We start from the raw sequence: 18,406 nt of genomic DNA, 5'->3' as shown, positions 1-18,406 counted from the left end.
ATCGTTCAATTTTGCATAACAACGGTACAATATTCCGATGTGCGTACTTCCAGTTTTATTGCATACTCGAAAACGGCGAACTCGCGAAGTACAAAGACCGTTTTCAAAATTAGCGGATCAATTTCGAGGGGAAACGCTGCGCGACCGTGTTACCTCGATGAAACACGTTTACGTGTAATCACCGACGGGCAAACGCAAAGTTTCGAAGTTGGTTAAAAGTCTAGTTGGAGATTCGCGACACAGGCGAAGATGGCAAACGAAACTCGCATCTAAGGATTAAGAAGAGCAGCAAAATGTTTCCCTTTCCTCTATCTTTAACTTTAACAGTACGCGAAGTTCTTCATTAATAAGGAATAATTATCACTTTTCTAGTGTTGTACCTTCGTACCAAACGTGACTATAATTTTCTGATCTTATCTTTATCTAAAAAGATCTAATCTAAAGAATTCTAAAGACGTTACGTTTCCACGCCTCGTTGACAGCAGTAATAATAATCTACTACTCTAAATTATAAAGCTAAAGGCATAGGATTCTTCCTTATACATACGTAGATATTTCGACGAATTTCATACAACTACGTTATTGAAATTAAGGAAAACAAACAGCGGAATTTTGTTAAAAAGAAGCGACCGTGAAGGTTCTGTTTTGCGGAACGATCGCGAAACAAACGCTAACAGTATACACCTCGAGAATAATTAAATTTCGCGGCTCGGTAAAAATCGTAATCAATATCGTAACGGTTTCTCCGATTGGCGGTATTTCGACGAAATAGTTACATAAACGCTTATTAGCACGTGACAGAACTACAAAACCGGTAGCAAGGGTCCGTCCGTCGTATCGAGACCGGTACCTGCACGCTCTAGTTACTCTTGCATGCACCGCGCGTTAGGCGAAAGAACTAGATCCGTAGAGAAAAAGTAGAATATGTCTAGGGACTTTTGAATTAGTTAAGAGAACCAGAAGCCACTTGTATTTTTCAGTGATTTATTATTAACCCAGAACCGGTACCGTTAGTTCACAGATAATGACAGTAGTTAGATTAGACTCTAATTATTACGTCACTTTATTTTAGGATACTTAATTTAAATTTGCATTTTGTATTTTATACGGTAAAGCTTGTTTTGGTAATATTTATTACGTAGAATATATAGTAAAAAATGAAATTGAATAGAAAAGAATGTATAGGTGATGATTACAGGGAAAAAATTGTTGCAATAATCTTAATTTTTTCTCTTTTCGATACATAGAAAATTATGTTTCCTTCTTGGTAAAAAATACGAGATGCATAAAACCCATCTTTCGAAACTCAAACTCTCTTATATCACCTGCGATCAAACGATACCGATCAAGGATTAATACGCGGCTCGTCCGATGATTTCATTACAGTCTAATTACATTCGTGAAGAAAACGAACCGTGAAACGGTAATAAAGATGTTTCCATAATATTCTAAGAGCAGCTAAATTAATCGGACGTTCGTAGAATACTTTCCACAATTTACCAAGGAATCGCCGCCATCGGAGTAATCGCAGACGACGCGGAACTTGAGCAGATTTCTAGGCATCTCCGCGTCCACCAGGTCTTCCAAAGACTGGGCCAGCACTAGAGAGACGTGCGTCCTATTGGTCTCCCTGTGCGTGAAGAAACGAGCGTCTTCGTCCTGTAACAGTTACGACTCATATTACGCGATAGCACATGCTCGTCCAACGGTAAACACAGCATTTGGGTATAATTATTCCATTCGTGGTTCATTTAGCAGCGATGTTCAACGGTAAACGCGACACTGAAGCATCATCGCTTCCTTCGTTACTGAAACTATACCTTACGATCGTTCTTCGCACTTTTACGTTTCTAAACGCAGGCGGAAGTTTTCGTCTTAGACATTGACAAAGTGGTACATAATTCGAAAAAGTGTACATGTCAATATCTGTATTTTTAAGGAATTATTCCCGAAGTAACTGTTTAAACAAAATACGCAGTATCGAATCAAGAAACGAAGTTAGAATATAGCGTATATTATGTCGTAAGTAGTTTACTTCTTCAGAAATAGTGTCACACCAATGTGCCACGATTACGAAGACAATTACAATTATACGACATATTATACAATCAAGAAGTTGATACGATCGATGAATTAAACAAAAGGTAAAAATGAAATGCTTACTTTATCGACTGGCATTATTGAAATATGATTTCTCGGATGAGCTTCTAGCGATAGAATTTCCGTGCCTTTAGCCAGATTTTCCGGTACTCTGACAAACTTCAGATACTCTCCTATTGGGTAAAACTGGCACCCTGTAAACATACGTAACAGGCAATGAATAAATTATTGATAATTCGATTTGAAATAAATGATTTTCATGATTCTTTCAATGAAGTTTTATTGGAAATCATTAGGATTTCAGATTTTTCTATTTACTTGTAGCTATAAATACGATTATGCTTCGCTAATATGCGGAGTGTAATAAAATTATTAACACTGATGTCGATTGAATTTCAATTGCAAGTAGAAAGCAACGGTAATTTTAAAAATAAATAAGAGACAGAACAGGAAATTTTATAGATACAATATTTAACAGAATTTTACGTAAATTGTAATATTTTGATACACATTATATACATACATATTATAACAATTTTTGATGTTCATTTACCACGATAGATGTTATCTTCTATAGTTTACTATTGGACGATAATTTAGTGAAACCATCAACAGTCTTGCCGAGATTAGGAAATATTTTATAAACCACGAATATCTTAACCCAATTCGCGACAATGTGTAGAGTAATATTTAAGTATCCGTTTTCACGGTTTAAAATAGGAACCCAGAACTAATCAAATACTTTCTAACAGTAATTCCCAATCGTACTTTCCCATTTCCTGCGACTGATTCCTATAAATGTTTTACTTTTTCCTTGCCTATCCGTTACGATTCTTTTTACTTCCAATAAACCAAATGTTCACGTCGAAAATGTTAATCGCCGAACACGAAATGACGCCGTTTGTACCTATCTATATTAGTAATAGTAACACGTTTCGTACGAAAACTCTGGAAAATATAAAGTCCATTTGAGCAAGTGAAAGGACGTCGACGGAATTTGCATGTTGATACGGTTAATTTGGCTATCGATCATTATCATGATTAAAGCTCATGGACCGTGGCGGACAGGTTTGACGCGTTACACCTTACAACTTGATCTAATTTTTCCATTTTTTAGAAGTACATACGCTGCTGGAAAAGGGACTTTCGTATACCCAAGGTAATTCTAATTTTATCACTTCTAAGACGTTCATTACAAATTTTATAGGTTTACGTATAAGTAACTTTATATATTAACGAACAAACTGAAATAAATGAACGGTTTGAAAAATAATTATCGTTCTTTAGTTGATAATTGCTATTAATTTGTTATAAGATCGAAATGTCGAGCTTTGAAAATTATGTTACGCTATAAGAAACCGAAGTAACAAGTTTCACGTTGCATATGCTTTACAGTATTTGCTTATTTATACATAATGCTTGATTATATAATGCTTCATTAAGAACTAGAAACACGTGATGCATAGTAAATGCAGCGAGAAAGTAATTAAATAGAGCTTGCTCGTTAATGTAAAACTCGTGCATAAATATGTTTACGTGCTAATAAGTTTACTCGTCGAAACAATAAAACAATCTGTACAGAAATCGTGTCTGAGGCTTAATATGAATTTGAAAACTTGGTGTTTCAGTTACTAGGATTCTAAAGGTTTATCAAAGATTATGAATAAACCAAATTCGTTGAGTTTCTAATATTTATCCTAGCGTTTATATTCGCATGTTAAATATAAATGAAATTTCCTCGCGTTAATACTTTCGCAACCTGATTTCTCGAAAACGAAACCTAATCTGAGAATATTTGATTCCATAAATATTGAATTCTTTAGAAATACATTATCCATTCCCAGTTTCTCCTCCAATATATTCTAAGTTTCATCCCGTAAGCCTGCCTTTGTTTGCGTGTTTTTCGTATTTTCATTTTCATATCAATCCATAAATCAATAAATAGATAAATTATTATACAACGATCCAACACAGTTGTAAAAAAGATATTACGCGGTTCAGAGGGTTCGTACTCTGAATACAAATTTACGTTCTAAAACAAGTTAGATTGCCCATTGGTATCATTTACATATCTCGAAACGACATTTATTATGCAACAATTTAACACAGTAACCGCAAGAACAAATCATCCTAAAAAAACGAACAAACCAAAATTACAAAAAATACGAAGAATCCAAATTCAAAGTTACCCTGGAACAGCTCTACTTTTACGATACTATCAACGTTACGAAACTCGCCACCAACGCATGTTACAAGCGTTGCGCAGTTGCAATTAAATGGCACGCGTTTCCTTCAAATCGGCGCCTGCATTTTGTTGCAAATGTCGGCGACTGTCGAGCACGAGCGAGAACAAGTCCACGACATTTTTCCATCGAGGAAAAAAATCGCGCCTTGTTCGATAACGTGGTTTTTGCCGCCTTTCTCGACAAAATCGAATGTGCTACGGCCGTCATTTCTCGAGGATAGGTTCAATGTACCATAACGCGAGGCAACGTAATCAAGTTTTCTTGCCGTCCAGGAAGCGTCCGAAAGGTCGTCGGTTATCCGTGTAGATTCTAAACTGTAGACTCTAGAAACTCATCCAGTCTTTCGTCTTCGTAGAATGTCTCGAGAAGATCATTGAAGTTTTTCTTACGAGGGTAAAAGGTAATGACACGCTTCTTGCCCGATGTTTGACAGAGAATTGATAACTTAATCCTGTGTAACTGGATTTTTCTTCTCTTCCTCCTTCCATCCTTTTTTCTTTTTTTCTATGAAACAAATATCGAATCTAGTCGAAAATAGCGAATCTAGTCGAGTTAATCTATCAATTAGTTAATATAACAATTTTTTATTTTGATGAACATTCTATCCTTGCCAAGAATTAAGGATATTAACGTGAAATGCACTGTGTGTTATGATTTCGATCACACAGGTATCTCTTTATTTCCTTGAAGAAGGAATTCTTTATATTTAAAATATAGATTTATTTAAATTTTATGCTTTAATCGCGTGTTATATTACGCCTCAATTCCATTCTTTGAAACGCAAGAAAGAAAACGTGGAACACTTTACGATCTATTCAATACTTATCGTGAATAAAATATTCTTATATCTAATCTTATATTGAAAAGTTAAATGTGGTAATTACTTGCAACCGTATTAATTATGTTAATAGGCTCTTCTATCTTTCTTACATGCCTCGTTGTTTATGCTCTAGCGTTCAACGGTGACTATAGTTATTCAATAATAATTGTGTAAGTCGTTATCTCATCGATTGAGTGCAAATCAATTACATACGAAGTGTGAAACTTGTACGAACGTGGCACAAGGTGAAAAGAAAAGGAGTAAAAAATGTATGCTCGTCAGTCTTGGAAAGAGGGTCAAGTTCTTTTCTACAAGAAACTAAGTCTCGTGCAAATCTGCGTACAAAAATTGGTTACAAATTTTTCTCCAAACGAGAAGATTAGTTTTTGGACAAATGGCGAGGAGCCGAATTTTTCTTTAATTTATTACGAATATACTTATACACGTATCGTTAGCAATATTTTCAGAGCTACTCATGGTCGAAAGATAAATATCAATTTATTATTAAATAAACTTCTTTTATTAAGTAAGCTGCATTTCTATGTAACTAATTGATGAAGTAGAATGATTGAAATTTTTCAACAAAATTATGTTTAAAAGAATAAAAAGTAGAGTATCAAAACAGAAGCATTAAATATGCCACGCTTTACAAGTGAATATCTAGGCTCCCTAATTGGATATTATTTACATTAATACAACTTAAAAACCATAATATACGGATTAATTTCTATCGTTCGTTTTCTCCGATTACAAACTGCAGAAATGTTTAACTGCGTGAAACCCTGGCGGCGGTATCGCGCTTTCGTTCACGTGGACGTACAAAGCGCGGTATTTATATTTCAAGTGGATGCGTTGAATCCAGTTCGCCAGCAAGCCGACTAATTAGCTCGCTCCAGACTGGACGCCAGCGTAAAACATTGTTTCCGACTGCGAAAGGGGAAAGATCGGAGGGACGATACACTGGCAAGCAGGAGGAAGTTCGCGTCCCACCGTGCCAGATTTTATCTTAATTTATTCGGGGCTGCGATCATCGCGTCAATCTAGCCATCTTACACGATATTGTCCGGTGTCTTCCGCAGTTTTTTCAGTCAGTCCCGGATAATATCAACCTGAGAACTCGGAATTATATTTCTTTGGAAATAAATAATGAAAATGCGACGAAAATGTGAAACGATCTGACAGAACTGGAAATGAAAATTATAACCGAAAAGTCACTTTTTTTATTTTCAGCGCAAATAAACGAGCCAGGTTCGACCATTATTATTTGCATGTTTCTCGAGCTAAAGGTTCGTTATTCGCGTTGTCGGCGTTTCTATATCTTCGCAGGTGTTCCCCGAGAATATATGTATTGCAAAGTACTTTCACCCGATCACATGCTCCATTCGAAGCTAATACTCGCATTCGGACACGCATCGCGGTACACGGTCGATCAATTCTTTTCAGGTTTTTCCAGTCACGATTATCGATCGTACGTCACAAACGTCTTGTACTGTTATTGCGTTATTGTACAGGTACGTTTGATTCGATTGAAAATTCCAGTCGAAACAAATTACCAATATAATATAAATGAATTTCTTTTAGATCAGAAAATCGAATTAAAAAGTACTCCAATCACAAATTTGAAAATACTCCTTCGGTCAGATTGGGGATTCGTTCCCAGAAACGAAAGCCAGAAGCGATCGAACTGACGAAAACGCGCGGCTAAGCTCGGCGAAAGCCGAATTAGGTTCGTTAGTGGAAGCAATCGTTACTCGATTCTTTTCATCGATCATCCGGAAAAAGTTTCGAACCGTGCATAATCCGCAAAATTCCGCCCGTAGGAACCGTCAAATCACTTGGAAGCGCGCTCTTTAAGGACCTCAAATAGACAGAGGAACTATCTTTCTGTTCCAAAGGTTCTCTCTACTTCTATCTTGTTCAACCGTCGTCCGTTTTCCTTCCACTCTTTTCCTGTTTTCTTCCTTTCCTTGTTCTCGCGATCTCTTTCTTTCCGCGTTTGTCTCTTCCCTTCTCTTTCTTCTCTTTCTAGAACCACGCTTTTGTCTTCCTGCCACGAGTCGATTCGGGCAGAATTACTTTTCAGAGGCGGCAAGATGGAACGTCGGAGGCGCGTTCTCCACTGGATACCGCAATATATGCACAGCCATATCGTGTATTTATATATTTTCATGTATATGATACGCTTGTATAGAGTGGTTCAAACGTTTAGATTGTAACTTTGAGTACTTTTAGGAAGACAGAAAAATGTTACGATATTATTACTATTCAGAGATCTGAAATTACGTATGTACTTATACGAACTACTCGGAAGTTACATTTGTCAACTGCAAAATTGGGAGGTAAAGAAAAGGAGCAATGTTATCAACATTACTTTTTAAAGTCTATCTTGGAATTATAAATTATATTTCATTAATTATGTTATTTCTTTGTGGTAAATGAACTTGTAAAATTAAATCATTCGTCTTTTTTTAAATTGATCGTTAATCGTGTACTTAAGTATTATAGTACTGTTTATAAAAATCCGGACATTTTAAATTGACTCGATGCAATAAACTATGTTAAAGTTACAAAAATATTTCACGATATTTGTGTATTGATGTAAGTGCTGTAAAATTCATAGCAAAATATGTACTCTATGACATACATATATACTTAGATATATTTAAATCACGCATTATTAAAAGCATATTGAAGTTTGAAAATTCGATTCCATTTTTAGGAAACTGTTTAATTAATCAGAAGATCGGATATGTAAAATTTCGCATAAATATTCCTAAGTGCTTAAGATATTTCCTTTCTCGGTAACTTCTTTTCGTACATCCTAATTTTGCTTCAACATAGATCGAGATAAGTAGTTGACGTATCGTTTTTAAATATTTATTTGTGCCAGCTAAATTTATATTTTCTTCATACCTGAGAAAATGTCCAGGCTAATAATACAATTATTACCTAGAATTATCTTCTTGGTAAGTTCATAGAAAAGTGAATAGGATAAAAGATTAAATATATTCTAATTTGTTGATATAAAATTAAAGATTTATAGAGTCATTATTTTTCCATTATCAGCGTCATTATTATTTCCACCATTATATTTATATAATGATACTCAGGCTTCAGATATTCTATAGATAGATGTGTCCCCATTAAAAGAAATGTTGCTCCAATTCTCTATAAGAATGAACTTTGAATCACGTACCATCGAAATGTCAGTTCTTCGTAAAGTAGAATTTTCGTCTGAAGACTTGTCTATTATTAGTGATCGGATTACTTATCAATTAATTTTATTATTATATAATAAATAATTGATTTTATTATTATATACTTTTTGATACGATCCAAAGAATCTGAAGAGTTCAAACAGATATTTCATATAGAATTTAACGTTTCAAAAATCCCATCCGACGTTTTTTAAAGTAAACCAAAATCCATTAGAAGATCTAAAAAGACACCTCCTTTAAAAACATCTGCGAAAGAGGAGAATCTGTGTATGAGAATTAAAATCCAAAATCGTGTCTCTAGCGTCAATTAAGTTGCACGTAACAGGGAACAGATTGTCCCTTACCGGTGGTAACATCGAAACACTTCAACTACAAACGGCGACAATTCTGAAACGGCCGGTACACATAACGAAACGATTACATAACGAAATGACTCGGTTGTGCGCTACCGGCCGCGGCTGGTGCATATGTTGTGTAGCATTTACACAAGTAAGCTCGTTCCCTAAAGCTTCCCAGGAAGTGGGACAAGGTCGGCCAGCTTTTTGCACGTTTCCGCACTTCCATCGCTTCGACGTCGCGGACACCAGCGAATATCGCTGGACATGCTCATTGCTCATACATCACCGTCCATATGTCCCAGAAGTTCTTCATCGTCGTCGTTATGTTTTAGGGTGCTCCTGCCCGAGCTAAACTCTACTAAAAATTCGCTCTACTAAACTCTGCTTAAAAATTCGCCATCTCGATTATCCTTCTATACGAACGCTCGGACCATAAAATAATGTACTGGAGAATGTGTGTTGGCGGATTACGTTTGCTTGTTTCCAGAATAAATTGATTTCGTTTGGCTCGCTGGGAAGAAGATTAGGTCGAGAATCTTCTTTGTGGACGATAAAGATCTTTAATGATTGGCGTTTGATCGTTTGGAAAAATGAAATATATTTATTTTTGCGAAATATGTATTCAAAATCTCTTTATGGATTGTATTTGAAGCGAAGTGAAGATTTTAAAAACGAAATGATAATCGAAGGCAGTGATATAACGTGAAATCAGAAATTCGTCCAAACTCGGGAAGGAAAGTCTATGTAAAGGTAAATAGCGAATAAATATTTGAAGTCGATTATCGTATGATTATTTAAAGGAACGAATATCTGTTTCATATCTATTTCAGTGAAATATGTCGGGTAATTATTTTTGTAAAATTATCGATTTAATATTTATTCTTCTAGCTTCTTGAAGTGCGACTGAATCGAAAGTAATATTTCAGGTGTATATTATTATTAATTTTCCTTCATCTGTTGTATATAAACGGGTACTGAGAAATCATATTTCACTTCATCATTCGTACCTTTCTATAAAATGAAAAGTGTGTTAAGTAATACCTCGATCTTCGCGATGCGTGTAACCCGTCGTTTTATAGTCTGTCATAGCAAATGCATAGTTTGAGGAGGTCAAGGAACGATGAAGAAAATGTAATTACTTCGAAAATTAATGATCGGGTTAAATACCAGATACTACATACTAGAAGACCAAATACTAGATAACGATCTTTTTAATCATAGTCAAGTTTATTTTAACGATACGATGTTTTATATTAAAAATAAAACCTAACCATTAAACGAAACATTTGACGAGAAAGTTTCTTAACACACTAATACGCTTCTATGGAAAAAGTTATTACATTAATATTTTCGTCATCGCAAAGTTTCATCCGCTTGTTTTAATTAAAAATGTGTTTTGCCTAATTGCCTTAAGTGCTGTATAAAACAGCCATTGAAGAAAATGCATGGATATAAACTGTAGGGTTCCGCCCACGCTGTAATACTTTCTGTTGGACTAATAAAGCTGGTTGCATAGAATCGTGTTATTGTAATTTAAAAGCTACTATTTTGACAAAGCGAGAAGAAATACAAAGTTTAATATACCTGCTTATAATATACCTCTACGTATGTACATAAAAAATCATAGAATTTGACAATTTCTTGTTTAACGAGGAACGATTAGATACAATCCAAAAATTGATAGAAACTAAGAAAATGAAAATGTAGAATTATTCCCTTCTGGAAGAGACACAGTAGTAAACTAGTGTAATATACGGTACATAGTATTTCAGAATATTTGACCTAGCAAACAACTAACGAGAGACGTTATCCAAGTGTCTAGAATCGATTTTGGATTTCCTTGAACTACACTGCCAAGCACTAAAATCCAATGGATAGATATTTTCAGATTTCTATTCGATCAGTGTTCCTGTATCCTCGCCATACTTCTTTGATTACGAAAATTTATATACGTGTAATATACATACATATTTAGGTACACACACACATTGCAGAACTATAGTTGTTCCATTTACAAAAATCATTAGGGTAGTCAAACTTTCTCGAGAATTTTGTTTCTAAATGGACGCAGTATAAAACTTAAAGTCACAACGAGAAAACGGTCCGTCTCGAATTTTCCGAAAGCTGATCTCAAAGTTGCGCCAGTGTACGTATATTTAAATAGATCCGTCAGTTTATGCAACAGTATATTGTCAGTTGAATTCCAGCCCTTCCCGACTCCTTCCCTTCGAGAATGTCCCCGTTAATCCGAGGATGAAAAAGGACAGCTCGAAATTCCGGAGCCGAAGGCGGAACTAAACACTCGTTACGCTCGCGACTGAAGATCCGTTGCGGCCTCGATCATCTACATTTAAAATACGACATCTAAGAGGATTTGCGGATAATTTTCTCGGGGTAAATGTTTTTAAAAGAAGAATCAATCGATCGATGTAACTTTTATCTGGTTATTTTATAACGAATGCTTGTCCTAACTTAATCCTGAAACGTTAAAATTTTATCTTAATCTGTAAATCTTGAATCCCATAAAAACTTTGTTTTCTAATAGATAAGACATGATCCGACGTAATTCTGATTTGGGAAATTATTGATATAAATTCGTATAATACTTTTCGTTAAATTAACGTATAAATTCATGATACAAAAAAGTACAATTTTATTTCTCGCGTTATTGGGGAAAAAGAATTTTTATCAAAATACTTTTCGTTCCCGCGCTCTTACAAATATCTTGTAAACATCTCTATAAAACCTTGAATTTTTTCCGACACTGTATATATGAGTAGGCATGACCTCAGCATTCGTATGTATGTACGAATACATGAATACGCCGTGAAAATAATTAAAAGCGCCGAGGTGAAGAGCATGAACACACGAACACTAAGAAAGTAGGAAACTTTTACTTTTGGAGTGCTGTCAAAGAGATTATTTCTATAGAGCGCAGGAAGGAATAATATATCAAACAAAAATACGTCTCACTGAACCAAAACTTGGAACAGAATGACATTGAAAAAGACACGTTATTAAAAAAAAATTTACAAAGAGAAAATATAGCAACATTACAAGACAAAAAGAAGTGAAATCCCAGAAAACTAATCTGTAGTGTAATTTACCTAAATAATCGAAACGAATAATTGGAATAGACGGCGCAAAATGGCAACGATATCTAGCAACTAGCTAAATACCCAACAATTCACTTTTCTTCCGTATTTTTCATTTTCGATCCTAAAATCGACTAGGCTAATATGCCAAATCCAACCAAGCACCGATTTAATTAATTCATTTGCACACTATCAAAGCATAGGTAAAGGTTCATTAACGAGCATCAAATTGCAGTTTCAATACGAACGAGACCTCGATCTCACGATCTGAAATGGTAACGATGAGAATCAACGATCCATTTTAGCGAAGGAACAGCGTTTCTCAAAGTGTCGCGGGCGATAGTAGGTCAGGAATAGATTTATCTAGGTGCATTCGCCTTGCACTTTACGCGTGAAAAAAATCATACACCGCACAGAATATTTTTATTATTTTCTCTTCCTCTCTCTCTCTCTCTCTCTCTCTCTCTCTCTTCCTCCTCATGTTATGCGTGAACAAGGAATCGACGTTACGAACAGTTGTTATTTTTCGTTTTCTTTATTGGAGAGCAAGAACGGTTGCCAAGTTACGAACTGTTCTTTCCGCTTTAATAACTCGGTTGGTTGGAGAGAGTCTCAGATGAATGAAAAGTTGCGATATGTTTGATCAAGTCTGCTTCGTTTTGGTTTAAATTCCAGCGCCTCTCGAAGGCCAAGTTCAAAGCGTAACAAAATTTGGTTATTTCATATGTGAGAACACTATTTATTCAAAACTACTTTGCACGATAAAAAGTTCGGTATGTTAAAAAGAAACGTGCAATCTTGCTATAAACTTATTCTTCTATTAGCAAATTTTGTATTCAGCTATTTTATAAATCTTCGGATAATTATTTAAACAGTAACGACGCGTTAAATTTTCATTAGTAATAGATATTTATTTAAAAACGAATATTTCTTAAAAGTGCATAATAATTCAATAATATGAAATATCATCGACCAGTTAAATCGTATTAAAGAGCAACATCGGCGTCCATCGATACTATAATATATCGTAGAAATAATATTACATTCGAGAGAAATAACGGGGTTGTTTGTTATCCGCAGTGACAGAATATTACGTGATAAAAGCTTGCACGTAGATTTCTACAGAAACTTGGTCGTACAGCGTTCAAGAGTACAGATAAAATCCCATCCCCGAGAACTAAATTATATCGGTCAGAATGGTGCGGCGAATCTGTTGAATTAAATATCGTGTGCCGAATACAATATGACTTTTATTTGGCGATTCTACGCTGTCTTATCGTTGCACCGATATTCTCAAGTTTCGGAACATTTCAAGCACAAATGACTATTGTAATTTTATATCTGGTTTAATAGGATACTTCTGGATAATTTCGAGAAAGTTCGATTTTGTTAAATATTAGTCTATTAAATCTTTGTAACACTTTGAATTATTATACAATCCTACACTACTATAATTCTCAACATTGTGGCGTGACACAACATACTGTTTGAGAACCACCGTTCTAAAACACACGCAGCCATGAAATATTGTTTAACATACCTGTCGCAAGATCAAGACGGTCGACGACCACCAGGAACGTCGCTAAGGTAAACCAGCGGAGTACCGACGAAATCGAAGGAAGCTTTTCCCCTGATCGCATCATGTTTGGTCCTCTTCTTCTTCAGCTTGGTCACAGCTTACCCTCGTGCATGTCTGCAAATTATTCACGATGATTCGTCACCTGGCACACACTGTCGAGCTCTATGACGTTGCATCTTCGCCGATCACACTAAAGATGCAACGTTCGCTCGATGTACACGATCACGATTGCTCGCTTGGAAAAGACGGCTGCACCTGAATTATCTTGGCGTCTTTTGTTGCGACCGGGGGAATCGGACGTTCCGTAGAGCAATTAGGCTTGTGATCGCTGGTGGAAGGGAGTCTTCTTCGCATTTATAACGAAAGGTGTAGCCTTTTCAACGATGCAGCGGGGAAATAAGGAAAAGAGAATGATCAGTATCGTGGCATTTATCTTTTATATATCGCTTATATCGCTTATATATTGCTGTGTATTTTGGGCGGTTATGCGTTGCGAATGACTGCGTTTCAAGTGCTATAGATGTGTGGATAGGGCGAATGTTAGGAATGCTTGAATGGGTCAAGTTTTAGAGACACGTGGCGAGATATCGTTGGATGGACTATGCTGGTCAGATAGCTAGAAAACGATGTAACCTAGACTAGGAGCGTATCAACGTCGAGAGGGAAGCGACCAGGTTCTCGGTGTTCACCGTGCAATTAAGTTCAAGTTAAAGAGAAAGCACCGGCGTAATACATTCGCGCGGTAGGATCGTGTAATTGTTCCTGCGGTGAAATTGTGTAAATTGGACACGGACTACGGTGTGAAACGCACGATGTCGGGGAAAATTCGATGGAACGAGTGAGAATGAAATCGAGAATGATGACAAATTGACGTAACGGGAGGGTGACACTGGTGCAAGGTTCATTTGGATTTCAATCGATTGGGAAGAAGATACGATTATTTGGTTGAGGAAGAATTCGAATATCGAAATGTTTCTCCCACGTACCTACGATGCATCGTTTCGAGTTACTTGCAAAGTTAAATCATGGTTGAACACAATTAATCCGAAAAATATTAATTACCGAGCTCGTTTGACAGTTTTCCAACGATTACTGTGAATTGCATTATATGCAAAGAAGAAAATGCTTCGAGTAACGAATGAATCGGTAAATAATTCAATTAGAACGTTTAAACGATAAACATACAAATTTGAATTTATATATCATAATGTATTAAATAAGTCAGACAGACAGGTTTCGACTGGTAAGGTTACAATGACAATGACATAGGAAGAATGTTAAGAAGTCGACGACAAATTATCACGAAGATCTGTGTCGGCGTTTTTGCACGCCACGATTTCACTTTCGACGATGTTAGTGACCGTAACTCGAACAAATTGGCATTACGCGAATCGAGGCTGTCAATCAACTCGACATACTCCGGGGGATCTTAGGATGAATAGAGTAGTTCGCGACGATCGTTACCGCTTTGAAAAAGAAATCTGATTTCTTTTTTCATCGTTGCTTTTATCAGATTGTAATCCGACAGTTCAATTTTACTATTTTACTTCGTGCAAACGGTAAGCTCTTTTTCTTTTACTAAAATAATTAAGAGAATGATTTATAAAATATTTACATAACAAAATACGTGCATGTATCATATGTATATAGAGAGAACTATACCTCTGTCATAATTTCATATACGAAGGAAAGAATCTGGAAGTGTATTTCCTACAACGAGTAATCACAATAATTAAACTTGTTACTTTGATATTAGGAAACGCTCTTATAATTATAACGTCTGTCGTCTGGACATACCAGCAATTTGAGAATCACTAAACGATATATTACTGTGTACTTAGCTACTTCCTTCCACGATAAAAGTAACTAAAATAAAGTTTCTCTTGGATAAGTCATATTCATATGGGATCTAAAATCACATATACGTAAATAATTATTATGTACGTAATGTAATAAACTTCTTAATCCTTTCATAACTAAAACAACTCTGCCAAATTTCACAAGTTTCTCAGATCTCAAACTGATAACTCTACTCTTCGTAAATATTCAATTTTATCGACTACGAACGTGCTTAGAGTCGACTTTTAAAGAAGAAATTAATTTATTTCCATAAGATTATTCGTCGTAAATAAATATCAATTCCAAGTAATTTGTAGTTTTCAAAAGAAAAGGATATTTCTCGCGCCTTTTGCTACGAAAAAAAAAATTGTTGCGTCGCTATATTTTCCTACTTTCCTGACCGACTCGCTAACGGAATCAGCATACTACGTCTATGCCGAAGAAAGGAACGGTATACCCATAAACAGCCTGCGTGTTGCCTTACCGATGCACAAACTAACTGCACAGCTATGCAAATGCGTATACACTCACGGATCACGAAGTTCGACCTTGATGAAGCGTAAGTCTAGAAGAATTCGTGGAAGAGCGAAACGCTAAGACAGTGCTCGAGAGGAACGGAAGCACGAGCCGAGAGTTAAACTCGAGCACAAGTGAAACAGTGAACCTACTTTAAAGTAGCGAACGGATGAAAGCCGTATAAATTTCCAGGCGTTCCAAGTGCAAGGACGCAGCGCACCGTTTTCTCGTAGAAGGACGATCCGATTAGAGGGATCGTGGAAGTGGCCGGGCGATCGGATGCACCGTTTTAACCGAATTCTCGGCATTATTATCCCTGCTATCGCTGTTTGTTCCGGGATAGAAACGATAAAAGTTTTAACGTGATCCCGGAGACATTTATCTTACACCGACCGTTTCGAACATTTTAAATATACTAAATAATATATATAAATAATTCTACGAGTCGTATTCAGATTCTGTCCTTTTAATGGTTTCTCCGGTAATGTACAAAGAATTAATTATAACATTTCCTACGAGATCAACAGCAATTTAAGAAATTAACGTGTCCGTAATTATAATGCTTCAGTTTATCAGCGAAAGATCAAAAGTTCTAACTCGCCCGACCATACTTGTCTCTTTCTACTTAACGTCGCATGGCTGAAAAATCCTCGCTGATACGTAGAAGCGACCGATCTCGATCAGTCGCAAACTTCCGTCATTTCGACAACAGCCTCGAACTTGGTCGAGCAACATGCAAATGATCCGTGGTTCCCTGTGACCCGACGCGCCGCAGTAACTCGACGATCCGAAGAAAACCACGGCGCAGACAAAGAAGCGCTTAATAAGAAGCTCGTAAACGGCGTAATGATACTTCCGGTCCGTGTACCCCACAACCGCGCAGCAAAACTTTCGCTCAATTACGTGTTTCGTGTTGCGCGAGTGAACGGTATCTGTCTTAATGGTGCAAGCACGCACCTTCAGCGTTATCATCCAGAACCGGACCGCGTTCTACTCTGCAATCTTATCAGAAATAAATCGTCTATTGAGGTACGAAGGTATTTAGGTTAGGGTGGTGGTCGTTTCGTCTGAAAAATTTATCGATTAGTGATTGAGATTTTGCAACGTGGATCTTTAACCTTTCCAGAGATGTAAATGCATCCATGAGTTCAGAAACATCGATCTATTAAATATATACTGTCAACTACGTACTGCGTATTTGAAATGCTATAAAAATCGACTTTCATCGCTTCCGTAATTCTATTCGCCCCGCTTATTCTCTAATTCGTTATCTGAATTACATATATTTACGTTAGAGCTGGTACGAGTAAATTCCCGAGCAATTACTCAAATGAAGTTCTCCTCCAATGAATCACTCGAAACTTTTTACTCGCTACGACCGCGTAGAAAATGTATGAAAACAACAGTGGTTTATTTTCCCTGACATCGTTTTCCACTCTGTTTCTATTTATTAAAGCGTAGAAGAATTTATCGAAATTGAACGAAGATCGAGCTCTTTTTCGTAGGATCTTAATTTCGAAGAAATACCTTGAGCGAGAAATAACACAATTTTGCTCGACTAATTAGGTTTCACTTGGTAAAAATATAAAAACAGAAGTTCTGAAACATCTTCCATTCGATCTTCTACCATCCCGATTCATATTTCCGGAATATTCATATTTCAAAATCTCATACGCAACCTTAAGTCCTGTTGCATTTATAGTTACCAACGCTAGATCGCCTAACTATGTAATCGCACGATATCGTTTAATCAAACATACCATTACTGGAAGAAACAAAACGAGTCTTCGGTTACTAAGCGTATCCTGCATCTTAAACCGAGTAATTCGACTGAAAACTAGCGTCTTAAATCTGGTTCAGAATTATGCGAGGTGATCAACCTGACCGTACGAACTGCATCCACAACCATTCAACATGCCATCAAACTTATCACTCATCGCTCGCATCTTGCTTCATCGATACCCGACACTACCAAACAATCCCATCAGTTGTCTGGTATACCAACCTTCCTTCGACCACGACTGCACTTCCTCTTCCACGATCAAAGTACTCTAAACAAATAACAGAGTACTGTAACCGAACAAGGTATGCGAACACAACAGGTGCGAGGACAGCACGCGACACTCGTTACCCGAATGAACTGTCCGGATGGTGTGGACGAGCTCTAATAAAGAATCGGTACGAATTCGCGACAAATCGTGGTCTCCCTCCTCGACCAGCGATCAGGACAAAACTTTCGCCCAGTTTCGCGTTTCACGTTTCACTGGTGACTGGCATTGGCCGCGGTCGGACGGCGGCCGTGCGTCCACCACTTTCGGTCCACGAGGTTCCCCACGAGTAATACTTTCGACTTTGCCTACGAGTCGGATACGCGCGACTAGTCGGATCGCTCGTGTCCTGTTCGCTCGCGCTACCGACTTCGTTCACGTTGTCCCGGCCAAGGAACGGGCAAGTGGTTCGCGCGCGTACACCGCCGTTCGTATATCCAGCATTCACCCCTCTTTTACGCGCGAACCACGCTCGTCCTTTCGCTTTCAGCGGCCACTGACCATCGCAGCGACCATCGCGCACTACGCTGACAAGCAAATGCCTCACCTGTGCTCCGTTACTCGTCTTTGATAAGATTAATCCTGGGTCTTGGGTTGAAATGAAACA

General features: G+C 36.9%; 1 protein-coding gene across 3 annotated transcripts in view; it reads right to left on the bottom strand.

Annotated features, from left to right (window-relative positions):
- Window positions 1-18,140, bottom strand: part of LOC117240235 (cadherin-89D) — a 36,952-nt gene extending 18,812 nt beyond the window's left edge. For 2 of the 3 annotated variants that reach the window (XM_033506206.1, XM_033506208.1), the window contains exons 1-5: window positions 17,757-18,140; window positions 13,652-13,769; window positions 13,358-13,510; window positions 2,164-2,294; window positions 1,501-1,659 (exon numbers count right to left, since the gene is read on the bottom strand). In XM_033506206.1, the coding sequence (XP_033362097.1) occupies window positions 1,501-1,659; window positions 2,164-2,294; window positions 13,358-13,460 (393 nt within the window). In that variant the 5' untranslated portion in view covers window positions 13,461-13,510; window positions 13,652-13,769; window positions 17,757-18,140. The remainder of the gene's footprint in view (window positions 1-1,500; window positions 1,660-2,163; window positions 2,295-13,357; window positions 13,511-13,651; window positions 13,770-17,756) is intronic. The other variant, XM_033506207.1, reaches the window with a different exon arrangement.
- Between the last annotated feature and the right edge of the window lie 266 nt (window positions 18,141-18,406).

Source organism: Bombus vosnesenskii, unplaced genomic scaffold (assembly GCF_011952255.1).
Source record: "Bombus vosnesenskii isolate JDL3184/JDL3185 unplaced genomic scaffold, Bvos_JDL3184-5_v1.1 scf7180000014579, whole genome shotgun sequence".
NCBI lineage: Eukaryota > Metazoa > Arthropoda > Insecta > Hymenoptera > Apidae > Bombus > Bombus vosnesenskii.
This window is presented reverse-complemented; position numbering and strand designations above follow the sequence as displayed.